The following is a 19,740-nucleotide window of genomic DNA, read 5'->3' on the forward strand; positions in this document are numbered from 1 at the left end:
TTCTGATCGATGGACCATTGTTTATTTTGTTGCAATTTGATATGCTCTATCCTACTGCTTTTACATATCCGAGGAGAGAGGGGTACTATAGACATGCAAATATAGAATAGAGCTTAGGATATAAGAACATAAGTTACTACTTTTCACACCATCAGTCAAAACATCTCAGCCTCTGAGGATTGTTATTCCCGGTTCTTGGCATGTTTTAAGTCGGACATGACTAATTCAGTGAGTTACCTGGAGACTTGCTCTGACTAGTGCAAATTGTGAACCAATTTAATAGGTTCATCATAAAACAATAATTTGTTCATGATTTCTTCAGTTTGAAATAATGAGGGACAGTATTTTTCGAAGAAATGTAGTGGAGTAAAAGGTAAGACATGTGTGTGTTTATATACAGTATATATGTGTTTTATCCATATTTTTATTTGTATATTTTTCATTTTACTTTCAGTTCGTTTTAGTAATGGTATTGTTTTTTGACATTTCTAGGTTGTATTTTTATTTTGGTTTGAAATATTTTAATACATTAATTTAAACTAAATAAAAAAATGAGAAATGTTGCCTTGGCAACTAGTTTAATTTTCTTTCAGTTAACGTTTATTTCAAGAAACAAAAATGTTTTTTATGTTTTTAATTTACCTGTAATAACCCTGTTGCATAAAATGCTTTGTTACTGTTCACAAAGGATTTTAAGTTACTCTGTATTATGACACACTTCGACCTTGTTCTTTGAAAGTGGCCTCACCGTTATGAAAACTAAACAGTATCTTTCTCTTCTCTCCCTGTAGATTTTTATTAATAACGAATGGCATGATTCTGTGAGCGGTAAGGTCTTCACCACATACAACCCGTCTACAGGAGAGAAAATCTGTGACGTCCAGGAAGCAGATAAGGTGTGTAGGTGTGTGTGTGTGTGTTTCTGTGTTTGTGTGTGCTTTCTTAGCATGCTAGTGTTTTTTCAGCAAAGTGTGTATTTGGTAATTGGTCAAACCGTTGCCAGAAACAGGTTTGGCACAATTGCTCTGCTGGACGACATTTAGTCGTCCAGCACCGCTATTGTGCTTCTCACTTTCAGCCTTCACTCAGCATGAATAAGCATCCAGCATTGAAAGAGAGGGAGGGAGGGGGCTGTAGTTCAGTCTAATGTGGTTAAGCAAGCTAGAGGCTGTAGTTCCTCTCTGTAAATCAGGCAGAAAGTGTGGAAAACTAGAATGGATACAGGAAACAGAGACCCCCTGAACGTGCAACTGGGGAAGTCATTGAGACTCATCCGGAATGAATGGATTTCATTTGTCCCAGAGGTGGACAAACACCTGTTTACAGGATAAGGTTATATCATTAAGTGCTATCCACTCTCTCTCCTCCTCTTGTTTCTATCTCTCTCTCTCTCTGTTCTTTGCTTTTCTGTTAGGCTGATGTGGACAAAGCCGTGCAGGCTGCGCGTTCGGCCTTCTCCCTGGGTTCAGTATGGAGGAAGATGGATGCATCCGAACGTGGGAAGCTGTTGTTCAAACTGGCTGACCTAGTGGAAAGAGACAGTGCCTACCTTGCTGTGAGTACTCCAACCAACACTCTTGCCAGACCCAGACCCAAAACCAAATATTCTTTAAAACACTATATATATATAATCAGTAACGCTTACAAATAGGTTCAATTCGTTAACATTAGTTAATGCATTAGGTATCGTGAACAGTAATGAACAATACTTTCACAGCATTTATTTGTCTAGGTTAATGTTCATTTCTGCATGTTCGAATACATATTTAGCATTTCAAGTTGAATAAATTAACATTAGTTCATGTATTATGAACAACAATTCATGGACAACAAAGAATCATTGTTAGTTCATGATACTGTCAGAAGATGATGATGATAACAGGTTCCAATATGAAAAGGCTTTCCATAATAAACTCAGGTACCGACAGATGGTATAACAGTGTGTGCGTGTAACAAAGCAAACACAAACATCAACCGACAAAGACAGAGTGCACAGGGAGGAACTAATATACATGATGGTGATAAACGAATATCACGAACAGCTGTGGTGATGATTAGTGTCCATAGAAACAGATGAGTGGCGGGAAACTCAAACAAAGTCCATGAAAACAAAACTAAGAATGAACACAACTGAATAGGCATGACAGATACCCTATTTAACATTAACTAATAATAACAAATATAAGTTTTTTGTTAAAAAAGAAAAGTATTAAATAAATGAAAATTAAATATATATATTTTTTTATAATTCACATTTTAATTTAAAGGGTTACTATTCCTAGCCTGGTCCTACCACACACTCGTACATTTCATTTGTACAGAGAGTCTGGCCACTCTCCATTGACAAGCGTTTACTTCCTTGAAGGCGGGAACTCTGTTGAAGTTTAAAACTATTGGATCTGCCCAGAGCCACTCTGGATCTGCCATAACCAATCGCTAACGTTTGGTGGTGACGTGTGTCATCTCAAACTAGCGCACGGCATCAACGTCATCGTTCTCAGCCACTCCCTCTGTTCGGTGAATGGACCGGTTAAAATTTGACAGGAGAAACCCAGAGAATATACCGCAATCCCAGATGGAGTACTGAAGGAAAATGAAAATTGAGCGGAAGTATGTAGGAGGGCGGAGCCAGGCTATAGTATTCCTAAAGATCCACCAAGATTTGTAAAAACAATGATTGTTAACAAGTGGGTTTCCTAAACACTCCCCCATCTGTCATTGGTCATAAAACAGGTAGTCCCGCCCCACTGGCAGAGATCCACATTTATTTTTTTCTGAACTTTTTTTGTTGTTGCTCTTTACAGAGTATAGGCCTGTCACAAAGATATATTTTATTTCTCGGGACACCTATTCTAATGATATCCATCAGGTAGAGACAAATATAAATATATAATATAAATTTCTTTAATATATATCTGATAACTGATTCCAAAAGTTCCACTCAACTAGAACAAAAATGCCTGACCCATGCTCTCTTGTTGACATCAGTCCTCACTCCCTCATAACTGTCACCTTCACTCACGAACCAGTGGTCCTCTGGGCAGACTTAAACCAAATTCTAGTCAGTGCCAGTTTTCGGTGAGTGAGAATCAGATTTAACGGGACAGAGCCATCTGAGCAGACAAAGACGCTCACAACAATAAGCAAGTGTCTAATGAGTGGGCCTGTCTGTCTGCCTCAAGCTTATTGAAGCTTCATAGCAGGAGCTGTAGGAGTTGTTGTTTTTCTAACAATTTTGATTTGCTCTGCAAATGTCTGAAACCCATGATGATGACAACACCGAGTTGAGACGCATGACCTTTGGGTGCTAACGATCACTTAGGTTAGGAGAGAAACGTAAAAGAGAGGTATTGTTCCATGCCATGATGTGCTTTTATCTCCGGCGTTCTTCCGCCATGGACATCTGCTTTTACTTCCCACTCACAGAGATGTGTCTGAAGAGACAGATTCAGAAACAAAAGTGCTATGTTTGTCTTTGTGCGTGCAGCTCTCTAGAGCGCGCTGCGGCCATTTTGAATAAATCTCTTTCATGTTACAGTTTAGACGTTGTCTTAAATGGACTGAAACAACAGATTTTCTCCATCCAGCTCTGAACAAGTGTCAGAGTGAATTGCTTTGAAAGAGAAATGCGATGTCCATGTGGTTACGATCACTCTTTATATCAATCTAATCCCACGTCGATAAGAAATCATGGCTGGCTGACACAGAGATAACAAAGTCAGGTCTCTGGTGATGGCTATATGAGTATCATGTTTTCCTAGGGGAGCAGATGTAAGTGTGTGCTTTAGATATGCTTAGTCTGAATGCAGCATGGGGGGGTGTCAGGTTTAATTCCTATGAGCGATTTTTCATCACACACCCACACTCTCATCTGCCTTCTCTCCTCCCAGACCCTGGAGTCTCTGGACAGCGGGAAACCTTTCCTCCCCTCCTTCTTTGTGGACCTTCAGGGAACCATTAAAACGCTTCGATATTTCGCTGGATGGGCAGATAAGATCCACGGTTCCACGATTCCGACTGGTAAGCTAACACTCATCCTGTCATAAAACTTCCCCAAAGAATTAGACAGCATGTAAATTATGGGGAACTTTGAGGGGTTGGGTCTGACCTCCCTAATTAAGGCCTGAAGCCCCCCAACAAAAGGAAATCAAAACAAAAGGTTGAGAGTCTTAAAAGTATATACTATTTACAGATTCAAAGACTATGTTTCAACTGGATTTTTCAGCATTTCAGTAACCACCAAAGTTAGGTAGGATGCAAAGTTTCACCTCACAGTAAACAGGTGCTCACAAACGTTTTGTTAGGATGTATTAAAGGACGGGGCAGAGAAAATAAAAATATTGTCATTATTTGACACTTTATTTTGGATTTCCAAACATATTACTTAAATATTAAATAAAAATGATTAAAAAATTATATTTAAATTATGTTTGACTGGGGGACCAAAATACAATTAAGTTCTTGGCAAGATGTCCCATAAAAATGTAAAAGAAATCCCTTTTTATAAATCCTTATACAAATCCTTAATACATACTTTATATATACAGTTGTGTTTCTTTCAATGTATATGTACACTGCCGATCAAAAGTTAGGGGTCAGTAAGGTATTTATTGAAAGAAATTAATTTCTATTTCAAATAAATGCTATTATTTTGAACTTTCTTTTGAATCCTGAAAAAAGGCATCACTTTTTCCACAAAAATATTAGGTAGCATGACTTTTTCAACTGTGATGATAATACATTCTAGTTTCTTAAGCAGCAAATCAGCATATTAGTATGATTTCTGAAAGATTATGTGACACTGCAGACTGAAATTCTGCTTTGCCATCACAGTTAAATATTTCACAATATTACAGTTTTTACTGTATTTTTGATCAAATAATTGCAGCCCTGGTGAGCATAATAGACTTCTTTCAAATACAATAAAAAATCGTACTAATTCCAAACCTATCAACGGTAGTGTATATTAGATATTTAATTAGCATATTGGAGTAAGGTACATTATATATACCAAAATCGTATAATGTTACTTATAAACTGTATGATTATGAAAGCTGGTGAAACAACAACGCAGAAGCAGCCATTTCGGCGAGCATGGAGGATACAGACGCACTGGACTGGAAACTGTCATTATGTGAATGCAGCCCAGACCTTTAGGTGCAGGACGTCCTAGACATTTTAGGAAGTTTGACCTTGAGCAGAGAGAGCGCAGCTTTAAGCTGGGGTAGAGCTGTGTTTTCTGTGAGGCCTGCAGGAGATGTTGTGGGGTTATGGAGGTGCACTGAGGGTAAACAGACGAGGTCCCGTAACAGTTATAAATCTGAGTGCTAATGGCCGCCCTCCTGTGGAGCGCTGCCATCGGTGGAGCACAGTGACAGCTACGGGGCCGAGGGGCACTACGGGGCACGGGGGGGCACTGGGGGTCTGTTCTGGCTAATTTAGTTGTTTGAAAGGAACGCGGCAGGGAGCCTGGAGACTACGGGACAGCAGCAGACTTGCAGCTCTGATGTCACGGTGCAGCCATTAGTGTGCAAGTATGTGAGTGTGTGCACGCGGGGGGGATTGTGGAGCCGCCCTTCAGGGCCCCCCTGTCACATGGGCCACATGGGTTAGAGGGAAGAGAGAGAGGTGTCCGCCGTCGGGCGTCCGTGTAATTATTGTGCATTCCAACATTGTGTGTCGCTTTGCGCTCTAATATTTGCGGTGCATATACTGTCCTGTACGGGACATAAAGCACACAATCCGGTCACTCTCGCATTTGATAATGTCTCCGTCATATTCACTCTCTCATCTTACACAAACAAGCACCCATGCTGCTGCATGCTGTTATGATACGATTTTCTCAGCAGGAGAAATAAAAATGAAGAATGGAAGGGAAAAGAACTGTAAATCCCCCTGTCAGCGCTGGAGCTCAGCACTGGGCCTTTGTTGTGTTGCTAAACCAAACTTGCATAGTGGGAACTCACAGCGATTTGCTTTATTTCCAATCTCATCCGTAATAGAATTACAGCACAAACAAACAGAAAGTGTGTTTTTGGCCTTCTCTTATCTGGCCACCAAGTGAGATGAATCGCTGGCATGCCTCTTGTCCAGATGCGTTCCGCCAACTGCATGTTTCCACAGCGAGGGATGGAGTGATCACACTCTTTTCCATATTGCCGTAAGACAAAAACAAGGTCTTTTGTAGACGGTCATATTATCTAAAGCTCTTTTGACTGAAAACTTTAGTCTACTGTTAGTAAAAATGTCAGCTAATATGATCCTTCCTACTGTGTCTTCTGCTCTGACTCCAGTGATCTTAAAAACATCCATGTGCAATATATAATGCCATTTATTTTCACATCTCAATTTCATTTCAGCAGTCTTGATTTATTGTCCAAGCATGAGAATAAAGTGTTTTTGACACAATTTTAGCCTGTGCTGACTAATGGTTCCTTTTGTTCTTTCTGTCACACAGATGGAGGATATTTCACACTCACTAAGCATGAGCCCATCGGAGTGTGTGGACAGATCGTTCCTGTGAGTTTTTTGGCCCTATTTTTGGTTTTCCTTAATATATTTTGCTTAAAAATTCTCCAGTCCTTAATGGGGAGTTAGTTGAACACCTTAGTGAGGGATGACAGGCTTGTTGAGGTTTGGTTATTTAGCCAAACCTCAACAAGGTTGAGGTTTACACCTATTTAGCTCACTTAAATCCTGCTCCTTATTTAAAATCATCTGCAAGCTTGCGTCAGATCTGCCTCCATCCAATTTACAACTGGTGGTTACAACAAGTCACTGCCTTTCATTTTTTCTTTTTCTGTATGTAATTTGTTTCACTCGGATGTACTTCATAATACAGAAGATAAGATATGTAACTATTTCCGTTAAATCGTGACTTTAAAATATATTGCACTGGTTACTGAAAGAACTGTTCTTATCAGCCACTATATGATTAGCTACAAACAGACTGGCAAAAGGAGGCCATGGCCCGTGCCAGTGAAAAAAAGAAAAAGGAACTGAGAAATTATGAAATAGAAAGCCAGGGCTGAGTCGGTATACTTGAAGGACAGAAATAGAAACGAGGAAGCAGAAAAAAAATTGATTTTGATGATAAAGTCTGTGCTTAGCACTCTAGACTATGACAGCGCACACCAAATATTAAAACCTTCTAGCAGGTCATTGAGCATTGTAGGAAAATGTTACAAGTTAGGCTGAACTGATATGGAAGATTGTGCAAACATTTGGTTTCCAAATGAGTGTGCACTGTGCAGGAGTCTGAAATCATTAGTGAAGTAGTTATGGTCCGAAGAAACAAAGATATGTGGTTGTCTGAACGAGCTCCCACAGTAAGTTCCTGACCTATGTCTGTACAGTGGAACTTCCCCCTGGTGATGACAGCATGGAAATTGGGGCCAGCGCTGAGCTGCGGGAACACTGTTGTCCTGAAACCTGCTGAGCAGACCCCTCTCACCTGCCTCTACATCGCTGCCCTGATCAAAGAGGTACAGCAAAGTGATTTTACAACATTGTTTTGAATAAAGGGATACAATGTTATAATCTATTCTGACCGCATCACATTCATAATACAGCCGTAAAATGATCAAAGTGATACAAAAGCAACATCAACACACATTCATGCAAATGAGTGATATTTCATCATTCGTTCCCCACTACACCCAGATCGTTGTTGTTCTTCCTCTCCTTTTTTTCGGAATACTTTCTCCTCTTCCTTTTGATGTTCTGTCCATCCTCTCTTCCACAGGGCCTGTAGGGAGGCCGGGGTGGGTCTGGATTCCCCCTCCACGGCCTGTGGTGTTTTCTTGGCTCAGCTCTTGTCTAAAGCTTTTTCCTCTCGTACTGTTTTCACAGGCTGGGTTTCCACCGGGAGTCGTCAATATTTTGCCAGGCTATGGGCCAACCGCGGGAGCCGCGATCGCTTCACACATGGGCATAGACAAAGTGGCGTTCACAGGATCAACTGAGGTAATTTTCCTATCGGACAATGGAAGAATCACACCCTCTTCCATCATCCTCTCTTCCACCAGTGTGACATCGGCCCTGTTCTGAATGGCACTCTTGATGTGGACACATGGTCTTGTGGTCTTCATTAAGGCATCTAAAGTCCATAAGACCAAAGGATGTCACATTTGACATTTTAGTCCATGTGGCAAAGTGTACACTTGACAGTGGCATTTGGGACCACTAAGATGAGCACAAGCTCTTGGTGAGTGAAAATGTGCAAACATTGTATCTTTGGGGGTACAACAGCTTGTCACTAGAGCAGTACTCTTAAAGGGACAACTTTGTACCTTATTTAACCCTAAAAGGTTCATAGTAGTACCTTAAGAGTACATATTACTAGGAACTAATGTGCACCTTTTATGAACAAAGATAAAGTACAAAGTTGTCCCTTTAGCCCACTTGTACTGCCCCAGTGACGAGCTGTTTTACCACTAAAGGTACAATTTTGAAGGCTTAGTGTGTTTATACTGCTGGTGACTATAATGAGAAGTCTGAGGAAGTTGCGTTTATAGGGGGGCTGTCTGATCTCATCCTACACACACTCTCAAAACAAGGAATGCTTAGCAGACCACCTGGTTTTCCAAAATCATTTCTAATAAACAGGTTTTAGGTGGATGTGGGAGTGAGATGTAAATCCACAGGTGGTCTGTCATAAGCACGGAACAGAAACAAGAAATGGACACTGTGCCCCCTACTTGATTTGTACCGGTAATGCCGTGCCAGTCTGGTTGGACACCTGAGTTCATTTACACTTTATAAGTGTCCTGTGCATACTATATAATGACTACCCTTTCTATTGAGCTCTATGCATCAGACATTAGACAGTTACATTGTGGCCCCTGGAGGAAGAATGACTCTTTGAAGCCAACTGTATAAATTTAATAGAAAGCCAGGGACTGAAAATAGGCACCGTGTTAGGCACAGAGAATTTACTGCTTGAAAATAGGCCTCGCTGACAGCGATATAACTCTGCTGTGACAGCGTATTTTAAACAGTGATTATTTCTAGCTACACTTGCTTTGCTGGTAAGAACCCTTAAGCCCTTTATTCAATTACAGCATCTCATAAATCGAAATATTTCAGTGTATGTTTTGATCTGTTCCTACACATGTAGCATGTGTTTTGTTATTAATCGAAGTGAATTTGGTGATGTTTAGAGTAGATGGAGCTAAGGCTTATTAGCTTGACCGGAAAAGCGGGTTTGTTTACATGCCCAGTTATAATCGAGCTACAGATAATCAAGGTTTTTTTTGCAAAGTGGAATCTGTCCAAGTATACATGAATATTTGAAGAATTAAATACACGTTGCAAATTACTACAGTGGTGAGGCCACTTGTTGTTCGATTAACGTGGAGACATGCTGAATATGAAGCTACAATCGCATTATCTAGGTCTGTTTGTCTGGCTTTGCAAAAACCAGACCGGATTTCAGTCATTTACATGACATTTTAAAAAGACGATTTTTGTTTTCGTTTTAGTCTGACTGAAATGTAACTTCTAAAGTGCTTGTACACTACTGTTCAAAAGTTTGGAGTCAAAATTTAAAAAAATATATAGTTTCGAATAATTATTATTTTTTTTTTTTACATTCTATTCATCAAACAATCCTGAAAAAGTATCCCAGAAAATATTAAGCAGCTCAACTGTTTTTAACATTGATAATAATAAGAAATCTTGAGCAGCAAATCAGCAGATTAGAATAATTTCTGAAGGATCGCGTGACACTGAAGACTGAAGAAAAATTCTGCTTTGCAATCACATGAATAAATTGCATTTTTTAAATATATTAAAATACAATTAAATATTTATGTACTAATATTTCACAATATTACTGTTTTTACTGTATCAAATAATTGCATAAATAAATAAATAAATACAATAAATCATACGGATTCCAAACCTTTCAACGGTAGTGTATATTAGATATTTAATTAGCATATTGGAGTAAGGTACATTATGATCCAAAATCCAGCTTTGCCATCATGGCATTACATCATTACATTTTAAAATAGATAATATTTCACATTATTACTGTTTTATTGTATTTTTTGAACTAATAAATGCAGCCTGGGTGAGCATTAGAAACTAAAAACTCTTAGTTTAAAAACCGGCCTCAAGCTTTTGAACAGCATAGTGTAAATGTTCTTTGTGTTTATCCTCATTGTTAAAGAAACAGAGACTCATGTTTGTGGGTTTGTGTGGACACAAGACTTCTCTCACTGATAGGAGTACAAACAGAAGAGTTGTTTCCACAGAAAACAAACTAAGCCTGTGCCCTTGAAAAGCGCTTGTTGAAATGCAACAGATGTTTCTTTTTGTGGGAAATGACAGTTAAGTTATTTCCCAGTTCTCTGCAATTTTGATGACTGCGATGACTATTTCTTTCTTTTAAATCAAAATGTTATTGATAAAACAAGAATGTGATGACTGAGACTTGGAAAGAAACATCAGCAGGCCATGAAAATACTCAAATGAGCGTAGCGTCACTCTGAAACCTGTCCCAACCCACTCGTCTTCACCCACACTTCCACTGACTGACTTTCACAGGAAACTCATCACCATACACCCCACCCTCTCGCCCTTCCTCTTCACTGGCAGCAGCCACACAAGGTTTCGCTCCTCTCCTCGCGTCAGCACTGCTGCTGTGGGTGTTGCTGGACTCTAATCTGGACTTGATTAGGCAGCCGAGATCTCTCATGCTGTGCGTGTGTGTACATACACAGACTCTGAGTCACTTCAGCCGTCTGTGTACAAGGGAGGACTGGACCAGGGGTGTGGGGACAAGGGAGCATCTCCCAGAGGGAGTGAAATATTCTGCTGTGTTATGATCTCCCCATTGCTTCTATTTGTGGAGTCTAGCCCCTTTGTGACAAGTGTGCAGTGTAATTTCTTAAATGAAGTATATTTCATATGTTTTATGTGAATCAAAAAGCACATTGAACCACATTTTTAAATTGTTTTATTATTTCTATTATTGTTATTATATACAAGATAATGGTCATACCTGCGGTCAAACTAGGAGTAACTAACTAAACAAAGCGGCACTACTAGTAACTTCACTTTTTTCAGTAGAGTGACAGTAGCTCTAATGTTTTTAAGCAACAAGTTTTTTTTCAGTGATTAACATTACACCAGTTAGTGCAACCAAGCACTACATCATTTTTATTTAATGTCTGAGCTGAGGTAATCACACTGTCGCTTGGCATTGAAAAGTCATATTCATTCTAATGAATCGATTAGTCCTAAGCGATGCTTTCTTTTATATGTTACTTTGGAATGTCTGATTCATTCTAATGAATCAACTTGTCAGGCGATTCTCTCCCTTATATGTGGCATTGGAAAGTCTGATTTATTCTAGTGAATTGGTTAATTCTGATGCTTTTCTCCCTTATATATGGTGTGGGAAAGTCTAATTCTAATCTAGGGAATCAAATTGTTCAGACGCTTCTTGTAAATTAACTGATTTGAGTTCATGGCAATTTAAAAAGGGTTTTTTTCCCACTTCAAATCAGTCACATTAAATATCAGTGAATATTATTTTTGAATTTAGAGTAAATGTATCAGTTCAAGTTTGATGTTTATTCATCCATTCAATTCAGTTTAGTTACGAACTATATGCTATTAATAGATACTGTAGCTATACACTATTGTTCAAAAGTTTAGGATCAGTAAGAATTATTTTATTAATTAGTAATTTTATTCAGTAAGAATACATTAAACGGATTAAAAGTTACAGTAGAGACGTTACAATAGAATTCAGCTAAATGCTGTTCTTTTGAACGTTCTCATTATTATAGTTATCTGTTTTAGCTTTAACATAGTTGGTAACACTGTACAATGTTTCATTAGTTAACATTAGTTAATGTATTAACTAACATGAACTAACCATGAGCAGTACGTTTGTTACTGTATTTGTTCATCTTTGTTAATGTTAGTTAATAAAAATCCAGCTGTTCATGTTAGTTAAACAGTGCATTAACTAATGTTAACAAGATTTTAATAATGCATTAGTAAATGTTGAAATTAACATTAACAAATATGAATAAACGCTTTATAAGTGCAGTTCATTATTAGTTCATGTTAACTAATGTAGTTAACTAATGTTAACTAATGAAACCTTATTGTAAAGTGTTACCCTATAGTTGTACTACTTCAGATTATAATCATCTTGTGAAAAACTAAAGTAGCTTCCCCAAAAACACTCACATACATATATAGTATCAGTGAGAAGTAGGCATTGACGTTCGTGCGAAGAGCTTCCATTTTTCCATTGAACGAGAGTGTCAGATGGAACTGAGGAAGATTGTTTTCCCTCCGTCTTCTCCACTCTCCCCTTCTCTTTCCGCTATCTGATGGAAAACAGATAGAGAAAATATTCACTGTCAGTAAGTATGTTTTGCGGAAAGGAAAAATGTACAAATGTTTGTTTATGGTTAGGAGTGCCTCTAAAGCGCTGAGCTGGCTGTGAAGATTGAGAAGGTCTTTCTCTCTCTCTCTCTCTCTCTCTCTCACACACACACACACACACACACACACACACACACACACACACACACACACACACACACACACACACACACACACACACACACACACACACACACACACACACACACACACACACACATACAGTTGGAAAAGAATAGTTTGATGTGAGCATAATGTTCTCTGAGATGTGAAGCAACGCCACGGCCAGCAGCTGTGCGATGTCTGCAGTGCTTAAAAGGGCCTGAACAGTATGTAAGATGAGAGCAAGTCCACCGCTAATGTGAAACTTTAGGTGAAGAGAAGTGTGAAATTCAGTTTGGAGATGTGAATCGATTCAGGGAAAAGCTGCAAACAACATGGAATTATGAAACAGTAGACTTCTGTTAAAAAGAAACATGCTCCTTGAGTTCGGAGAAACCAAAAGCAGACCAATAATCACACATCCATATGTTTTCATTTATGCACTAACAAAGCCAATAAATGCATTTTAAGGGTCTTGTTTAAATGTTATTTTGTGACTCCAAACAGTGTTGAGCATCCTACACAAACCTGCGGTCAGCTTTTCCTGTTCTCGATTACTATCAGATACTGTTGCGTGTAGGACATTCCATTCTCTTTGGCTGCCACCGTAAGCACTATAGATATTTAAGATGGGCCTGATAACGGTGCTGGTTGTCTTGTCAAAGGGAGCCTCCTCATGCAGCAGGATTTATTAATGGCAGCATCCCACTGATGTTGAGATTTAGTAAAAGCTCCTCTGTGGTGTCCCAGTGATTAAAACGGCTCTCCTCTCTCTCCACAGGTAGGCAAGCTGATCCAAGAAGCAGCAGGAAAGAGCAATCTGAAGAGAGTCATGCTAGAGCTCGGGGGAAAGAGTCCCAACATCATTTTTGCAGATGCTGATTGTAAGTATTCAGACACTGTTTTTACGGCCGCCCTCCTGTTGTCCTGCTGCAACAGTTTGTGCACAGGTGCTACCGCAGAGACTTTCTCTATCACTTCACATCAAAGACCTTCAGGGATCTTTTAAGGCTGCGTCTGGGCAAAAAAAAAAAAAAAAAAATGGACCGTGTTATGTTTCGGAGGGGCCCATGTACATGCAAATGAGCTTATTTCACTTCCTAAACTCCTGGTCCTTAGTATATCTAAGTAGCCCACCAAACCTCAGCGTAAGTCTGAGCTTTAAATGTTTTCAGCAGCCGTGAGCACGGCCCCCCGTAAATCAGCCGAATGGACCCTGCCCGGACCCATCACACCACAGCCGTAAATCTGCCTGCTCCATTAACCCTTCAAAAGCCACAGCCTGCCAGTCCACCCTTTTCCCAGGTGTCCATTATCTCACACAGATGCACATACTCGCATGTATGTATGCATAAACGGCAGACACACCAGAAGAACAAAGGGAGAAACTTGTTACAGCTGCTTAACTATAGTCTTTTAATACATTACTTTGGAAGACTTATTGGAATGTGTATATACTCTTTTTTCATTTTGACTGTTTCACATTGTCCCAGTGTTATCTTTCAATAATGATGCTTATGTATGTGCCATGTATAGTGCATTGCTGGCAAATGTTTAATAATGTGCTTTCTCTCTCTCTCAGTTGAGCTGGCCGTCGAACAGGCCCATCAGGGTGTTTTCTTCAACAACGGTCAATGCTGCACCGCTGGCTCCCGTGTCTTTGTGGAGGAGCCCATTTATGATGAGTTTGTGCGAAGGAGTGTTGAGAGAGCTCGGAGAAGGACAGTGGGAAATCCTTTTGACCCAACCACTGAGCAGGGACCTCAGGTAAGACCCAATGAACTGCCTAAAACAATAAAAAGATAGAAAATATACCATAAATAAATCCTATTTACTACCCTTCAAAAGTTTGGAGTCAGTACGTGTTTTTTTTTTTTTTTTTTTTTTTTTTTGCATAAATTAAAAAATCTGTTATTCCGCAAGAATGCATTAAATTGATCAGAAATGACATTAAAGAAAAGATTTCTATTTCAAATAAATGCTGTTTTTCTTTCGAATCCTGTTTTCAACATTGATAATAGGAAATGTTTCTTGAGCACCAATGAGCACACATCAGAATGATTTCTGAAAGATCATGTGACACTGAAGACTGGAGTAATGATGCTGAACATTCAGCGTTGCCATCACAGGAATAAATTACATTATATAATACAATACAATAGAAAATCCTTATTTTAAATTGTAATAATATTTCTGTTTTCACTATATTTCTTAATCAAATGCCGCCTAACCATAAGATTCTTCTTTCAAAAACATGAAAAGTTTTACTGACCCCAAACTTTTGCATGGTAAAGGAATATTTTTTTTGTTACAATATTACCTCAAATAGAAACCAGCGAGTTCCATCAGAATTTAAGATGTACAATGAAACAATAATCAAACAGGACAAATTATATTACCTGCGTAATATACCAAATGTATTATTTAAACGTTTGATGCCTGTTACAATAGTTCCATGTAACCACAGTAAAAAAAGAGAGACAAGATTCAGTAGTTCATCATGTCTGTTTGACTGTGTCAGGTGAGTGCGGAGCAGCAGAGACGTGTACTGGAGCTGATTCAGAGCGGCATCACTGAGGGAGCTAAACTGGAGTGTGGCGGCAAAGCTCCTCCTTCTAAAGGCTTCTTTGTGGAGCCCACAGTCTTCTCCGATGTACAGGACCACATGCGCATTGCCAAGGAGGAGGTAAGCTTTCTTCATCTCAGAATAATACATTTAAATTTCAATGTGAAAATAATAGAATAATAATAAAAAAAACCTTTTTTGTAGATATTTGGGCCAGTTCAGCAGATAATGAAGTTTAAAACAATCGAAGAAGTGATTGAGAGAGCCAACGACACAGAATATGGTCTGGCAGCAGCAGTCTTCACCAGAGACCTCAACAAGGCCATGACAGTCTCCGCAGCTGTGCAGGCCGGCACTGTCTGGTAAGAGATATATCACCAAATCCTTACACAAAATAGTAAGCTACACTAATGCCATCCACTTGTTTTGTTTGGATCCCTCCTAATATAATTTAAATAGGACTCGCCCTTAAATAAGGGCGAAATATTTTACCAATGTGACCGAACATTTAAGCATGGATTTTTTTTTCCGGAATGTAATATCATGAAATCACTAAGATTGTGAAATGTGATATTTTTTGTTTTACAGGGTTAACTGTTATAATGCCCTGACATGCCAGTGTCCTTTTGGAGGATTCAAAATGTCCGGCAATGGTCGTGAACTGTAAGTGCATTAATAAAGGATGTAACATAATGAGCGTGTGTGGTTCTATACATCCTTGTTTACGCAGACACCCTTGTTCTCTTTTTTCCAGGGGTGAGATCGGACTGAAAGAGTATACAGAAGTGAAAACCATTATGATTAAGATGTCAGGGAAGAACTCTTAAAGCACAAACATGTACGTTCCTAGCAGCGTGAAGTCTTCCTCTGAGGTTAACCACTAGCCATCATCCTTTGGTTGTCTATAGTGGCAAAATACCACACACAGTAACCACCCATCTCTTCTGCATTGGAGCACGTCTTCTGCTGCATCATGAACTACCCTTCATCTCCATCCCACTAGCAGCTCCACGTCCACCGCCACCATTAACTGCCTACACCCATTACAGCTGTGACCTCCCTTCGCCGGCTCCACTAACCATACTAAAGCACTCGGAGTCACGGTGAAGGAGGCCTATGCTTTTGACCACTGCACCAGCAGCGTGCAGACACTAACAGACTGCGACCGCTCTCTCTGATGATCTCCCACGTCGAGTGTTTTCACACACTGGCTAAAAGGAGGTCTGTTGTGTTGGAGGGGTGTCATTCTCAAACCTCATAATTAACTTACCTTTCCACTGGGTAGAAATCTAGTAGGCATATGTGTTTTTACTAAGACCACTGAAGCTCTCAGAAAAAAGATGTTTTCGTTGAATGAGTATTAATTCTAAAATTTGTGTAATTGCTTTATGTGTTTATTTTTTCATTTTATTGTTTGATTGTTTTTACAGTGTATAACTTTGTCGATGTCTTGACCAATGTAAACAAAAATGATTTACCTCAAAAAAGAAAGCAAAAAATCAGTGGTGTGTATTTTTGACAAATGATTCCTCATCGATGCCCATTTATTGTTAGGTTTAAAGAATTATGTACTATGAATATAGAAGTTAAGATATAGAGTAATTTCTTCATTAAAATGTTTTACTCAAAGTATTCTCTTGAAGGTGATTTTCTAACGGTCTTGTTACAGAATTATGACTGGAAAAGGATGACTATGGTCAAAAAACCCCTTCCAGATTTATTTGATTTCTGCTTCAGTAGTTGCATTTTTCAGATGACTATGAGTATTCAGACTAATGTCAACCAGGGTGAGAACAGACTGAGTCAGAGATTGTTTGGTAAGAGCTCTTTAGATATGAGCAGCATGCGCCAGATAAAAGAAGCACCCAGTAGAAGTCGCATTCCCAAAGAAACACAGTCACAATGGATTTTCCCAGCAGCCCAGGCGATCTGCTGATATCTTTAGTCAGACCAACACGAATGATAAAAAGACTTGGCTACATTACACAGCGCTGGTCTAGATCTGGAAAAGCAGAAAAGGACAGCACAGAGCTTTGAACTAGACCACTACAGAGATAATGGATCACATGGAAATGAGTCTGAACGGTTTCCTTATGAATAAGTATGTGACAACATTTGAAGAACAAAAGTGGGTTGTTTCACCTCAAAGAGTGTTGCATGTTTTCATCAAGTGTGAACCAATCAACACAGGAAAGTGTTGGAAGGTTGCAGGCGAAAACCCTTACAAGGATTGTTTAATCCATTTGACGTTGTTGCACAATGGTGTCATCGACCCTTCCCTCCTTAGGAGTCTGTCGAATAATATTTATAATTCTCTGGAGTCTCATATGATTACAGTGTACCAAGTTCACACCAATATTTCTACATGACAGTAGTGTAAAATCGCTGCTTTTTAGAAAGAAAAACACGATAAATCAATAAATAGCGTTATTACAGACTTTATGTGTGATTCTTAAGGGTGTATTTTCGTTTTTATGACCCTGGTAGTGTATAGTGAATTCAAATGAATATTAACTTTCTCACACCCTTACAAAAGTATCTCTCTTTTTTTCTTTTTTTTTCAATGTGAGAATGATCACTGTTCCTGCAGGATCCTGATTTCAACCATCTTGGACTCTGATCAAGGTTAAATGGCATCCATCATGATCCGAATCCCAATATCTCTCCTCCGAGACATGCATTTATTTGATGAAGCACTTATAGAGTCTGATAAGTATCATTCACTGATCATTAGCCTATGCTCTTTTAGAGGATTTATGGTCAAAAAGACCCATATAACCGTCCCATCTACTGAACTAGAGGATGAATTAAACATTTGTGTATTATCTCTTAAATAGGCTCTGGCTTGCGTTTCCAATCCAATTAATCTTCTCTAAATATCTATGGATTTTCTACACTTTGCCAAATAGTTCATAAAACTAATGCAAGTCACATTTATAAATTCAGATGTTCTAAAATGAGATTGCAACATTAGACGCTAGAATGTGTTCATTTGTCTTCATCAAGATAAGCGGTGAAAGCTAAGCTGGTGGGAACCGGAGAACTGCAGCACCCTTTACAAGCTCCTCCTCCAGAGGGAGACACTTTCTCCCCTTCTGCCATATCTAAGAGATCAGCTGTAATCATACAGTAGTGTGTTTGGGCCACTTCAAAATCCCCCGTTTGGTTTGTTTCATCCCCTCACGCAAGACAAATCCCATATGAGAACTCCTAGATATCAGCGAGGTTAACTGGAGATTTAATAGACCCTTGTGTTTAGATATCCTGCCTCTCTCCTGATAAAAAGACCCCAATAATCTCCTCAAGAGTTTCTGGAAAAATCTCAACATACTCAATGGGCCAAGATAACGATGCATATAATCAAAACTCAGTTTTGAGTGTGAACACAAACATTTATATTCTTCCAAGTGCCAAATAAAAAATTCCTACCATTTCATTGTCAACCACCTGATAACACCCACGTTTCACACAATTTCATGTATTTTCTTTTCTAACCCTTCAAATCCACTGCAGGTCCCTCAGTCATAACATAATCATCTGCCATTTCTAAACTGGTCTTCCCATTGTTGCATGACTAATTAATTAGCAAGACAAAATGAAGGGGCAGTGAAAAAAAAAAACACTTGAAGCATGTTGGGCTGTAGCCAGCTTCAGTTGGACCTCTGCTCCCTTAGTTGGGAGTTAGCTAGTTTCCTCTTTCCTCTGACATCACTCCTCAAGCCTCATGCAACAATAATACGGCCCCAATTGCATGACATTATAGCTTCCTTACATGCACATGGGAGGGCCGGGGCTGAGGTCCCTCCTGACCGCAGACGTACTGCACTTAGTTCCCAGCTAGAACCAGCTGCACAGCTGCTGCATGGGAGAAACACGAATGGATAAAGAGATTCCAGTCTGTTTTGGGGAGAAAAAGTTTCCTAACAGAGCACTTCCCATCTCTGGGCAGTCCATGTACCACTGTTAGAAATGCACCGCAGCTGTGTTGTGGTCCCAAAGGCACATTTTAGACTAAAAGTACACTGTCAATAAGGGCACCTGCCCCTTGTGCAATTAAAATCAGGAAACAGATGTATTAATGACAAGGGATTCACAGGCCAACCCAAAATTAGTTCTTATTTTTGTATTTTTATACATGAATTATTTGCAGTATCTCACTTGTACAACAAACTGTATTTTTATGGGAAAAATTCTTGGAATTGGATACGCATAGACTTTAGGAACAGAATGTTAAAACTAGATCAAGTGTCTAAAATGGAATCACTAGAGATAAGGCCAGATGAAATATAATCGTGTTTTTGTTTTGTTTTGTTGTATTTAACAAGCAATGAATCTACACAAGCTCGAAGCACCCCAAGGAGTCCGGTATCTCAAAAATTAGATTTTTGAAATCAGGACTTTTCATTCCATTCTTTGATCTTAATTTGTTGTTTTAGCTTAATTTACAAATGCGAGCCAAATGCTTAAGCATGTGCCAATACATGCACAAACACAGAGTCGACAAAATGCACCTTGTGTGTGTGTTTGTTTTAATGTGGTCCAGATGTTCTTGAGGCACATGGAAACAGGTGATGATAGCATTAGCCTGGGATTGGATACAGATGGAAAGGGGCTTGAACCTATTCCTGTATCACCACCGGGATCGTAAATAATTCTTTTTT

At 39.1% G+C, this 19,740-nt stretch overlaps 1 protein-coding gene across 1 annotated transcript; it reads left to right on the forward strand.

Annotated features, from left to right (window-relative positions):
- Window positions 1–795: 795 nt before the first annotated feature.
- aldh1a2 (aldehyde dehydrogenase 1 family, member A2) lies at window positions 796–17,517 on the forward strand. The gene is made up of 12 exons (XM_079837614.1): window positions 796–896; window positions 1,415–1,555; window positions 3,891–4,020; window positions 6,458–6,519; window positions 7,356–7,484; window positions 7,852–7,965; window positions 13,295–13,397; window positions 14,096–14,280; window positions 15,035–15,199; window positions 15,284–15,441; window positions 15,668–15,742; window positions 15,834–17,517. The coding sequence occupies exons 2-12, from the start codon at window positions 1,481–1,483 to the stop codon at window positions 15,904–15,906; spliced, it is 1,269 nt and encodes a 422-aa protein (XP_079693740.1). The 5' UTR covers window positions 796–896; window positions 1,415–1,480; the 3' UTR covers window positions 15,907–17,517.
- Window positions 17,518–19,740: the final 2,223 nt, after the last annotated feature.

The sequence above is a fragment of the Gobio gobio genome, assembly GCF_949357685.1.
Source record: "Gobio gobio genome assembly, chromosome: 2".
NCBI lineage: Eukaryota > Metazoa > Chordata > Actinopteri > Cypriniformes > Gobionidae > Gobio > Gobio gobio.

Excerpts from the sequence above, each read along its gene's own strand:
- aldh1a2 (XM_079837614.1), top strand. The coding sequence starts at position 1,481 with ATGGATGCATCCGAACGTGGGAAGCTGTTGTTCAAACTGGCTGACCTA. Across the intron at positions 7,966-13,294 it reads CGTTCACAGGATCAACTGAG|GTAGGCAAGCTGATCCAAGA; the intron begins GTAATTTTCCTA and ends CTCTCTCCACAG. Across the intron at positions 15,442-15,667 it reads GTGCAGGCCGGCACTGTCTG|GGTTAACTGTTATAATGCCC; the intron begins GTAAGAGATATA and ends TTTGTTTTACAG.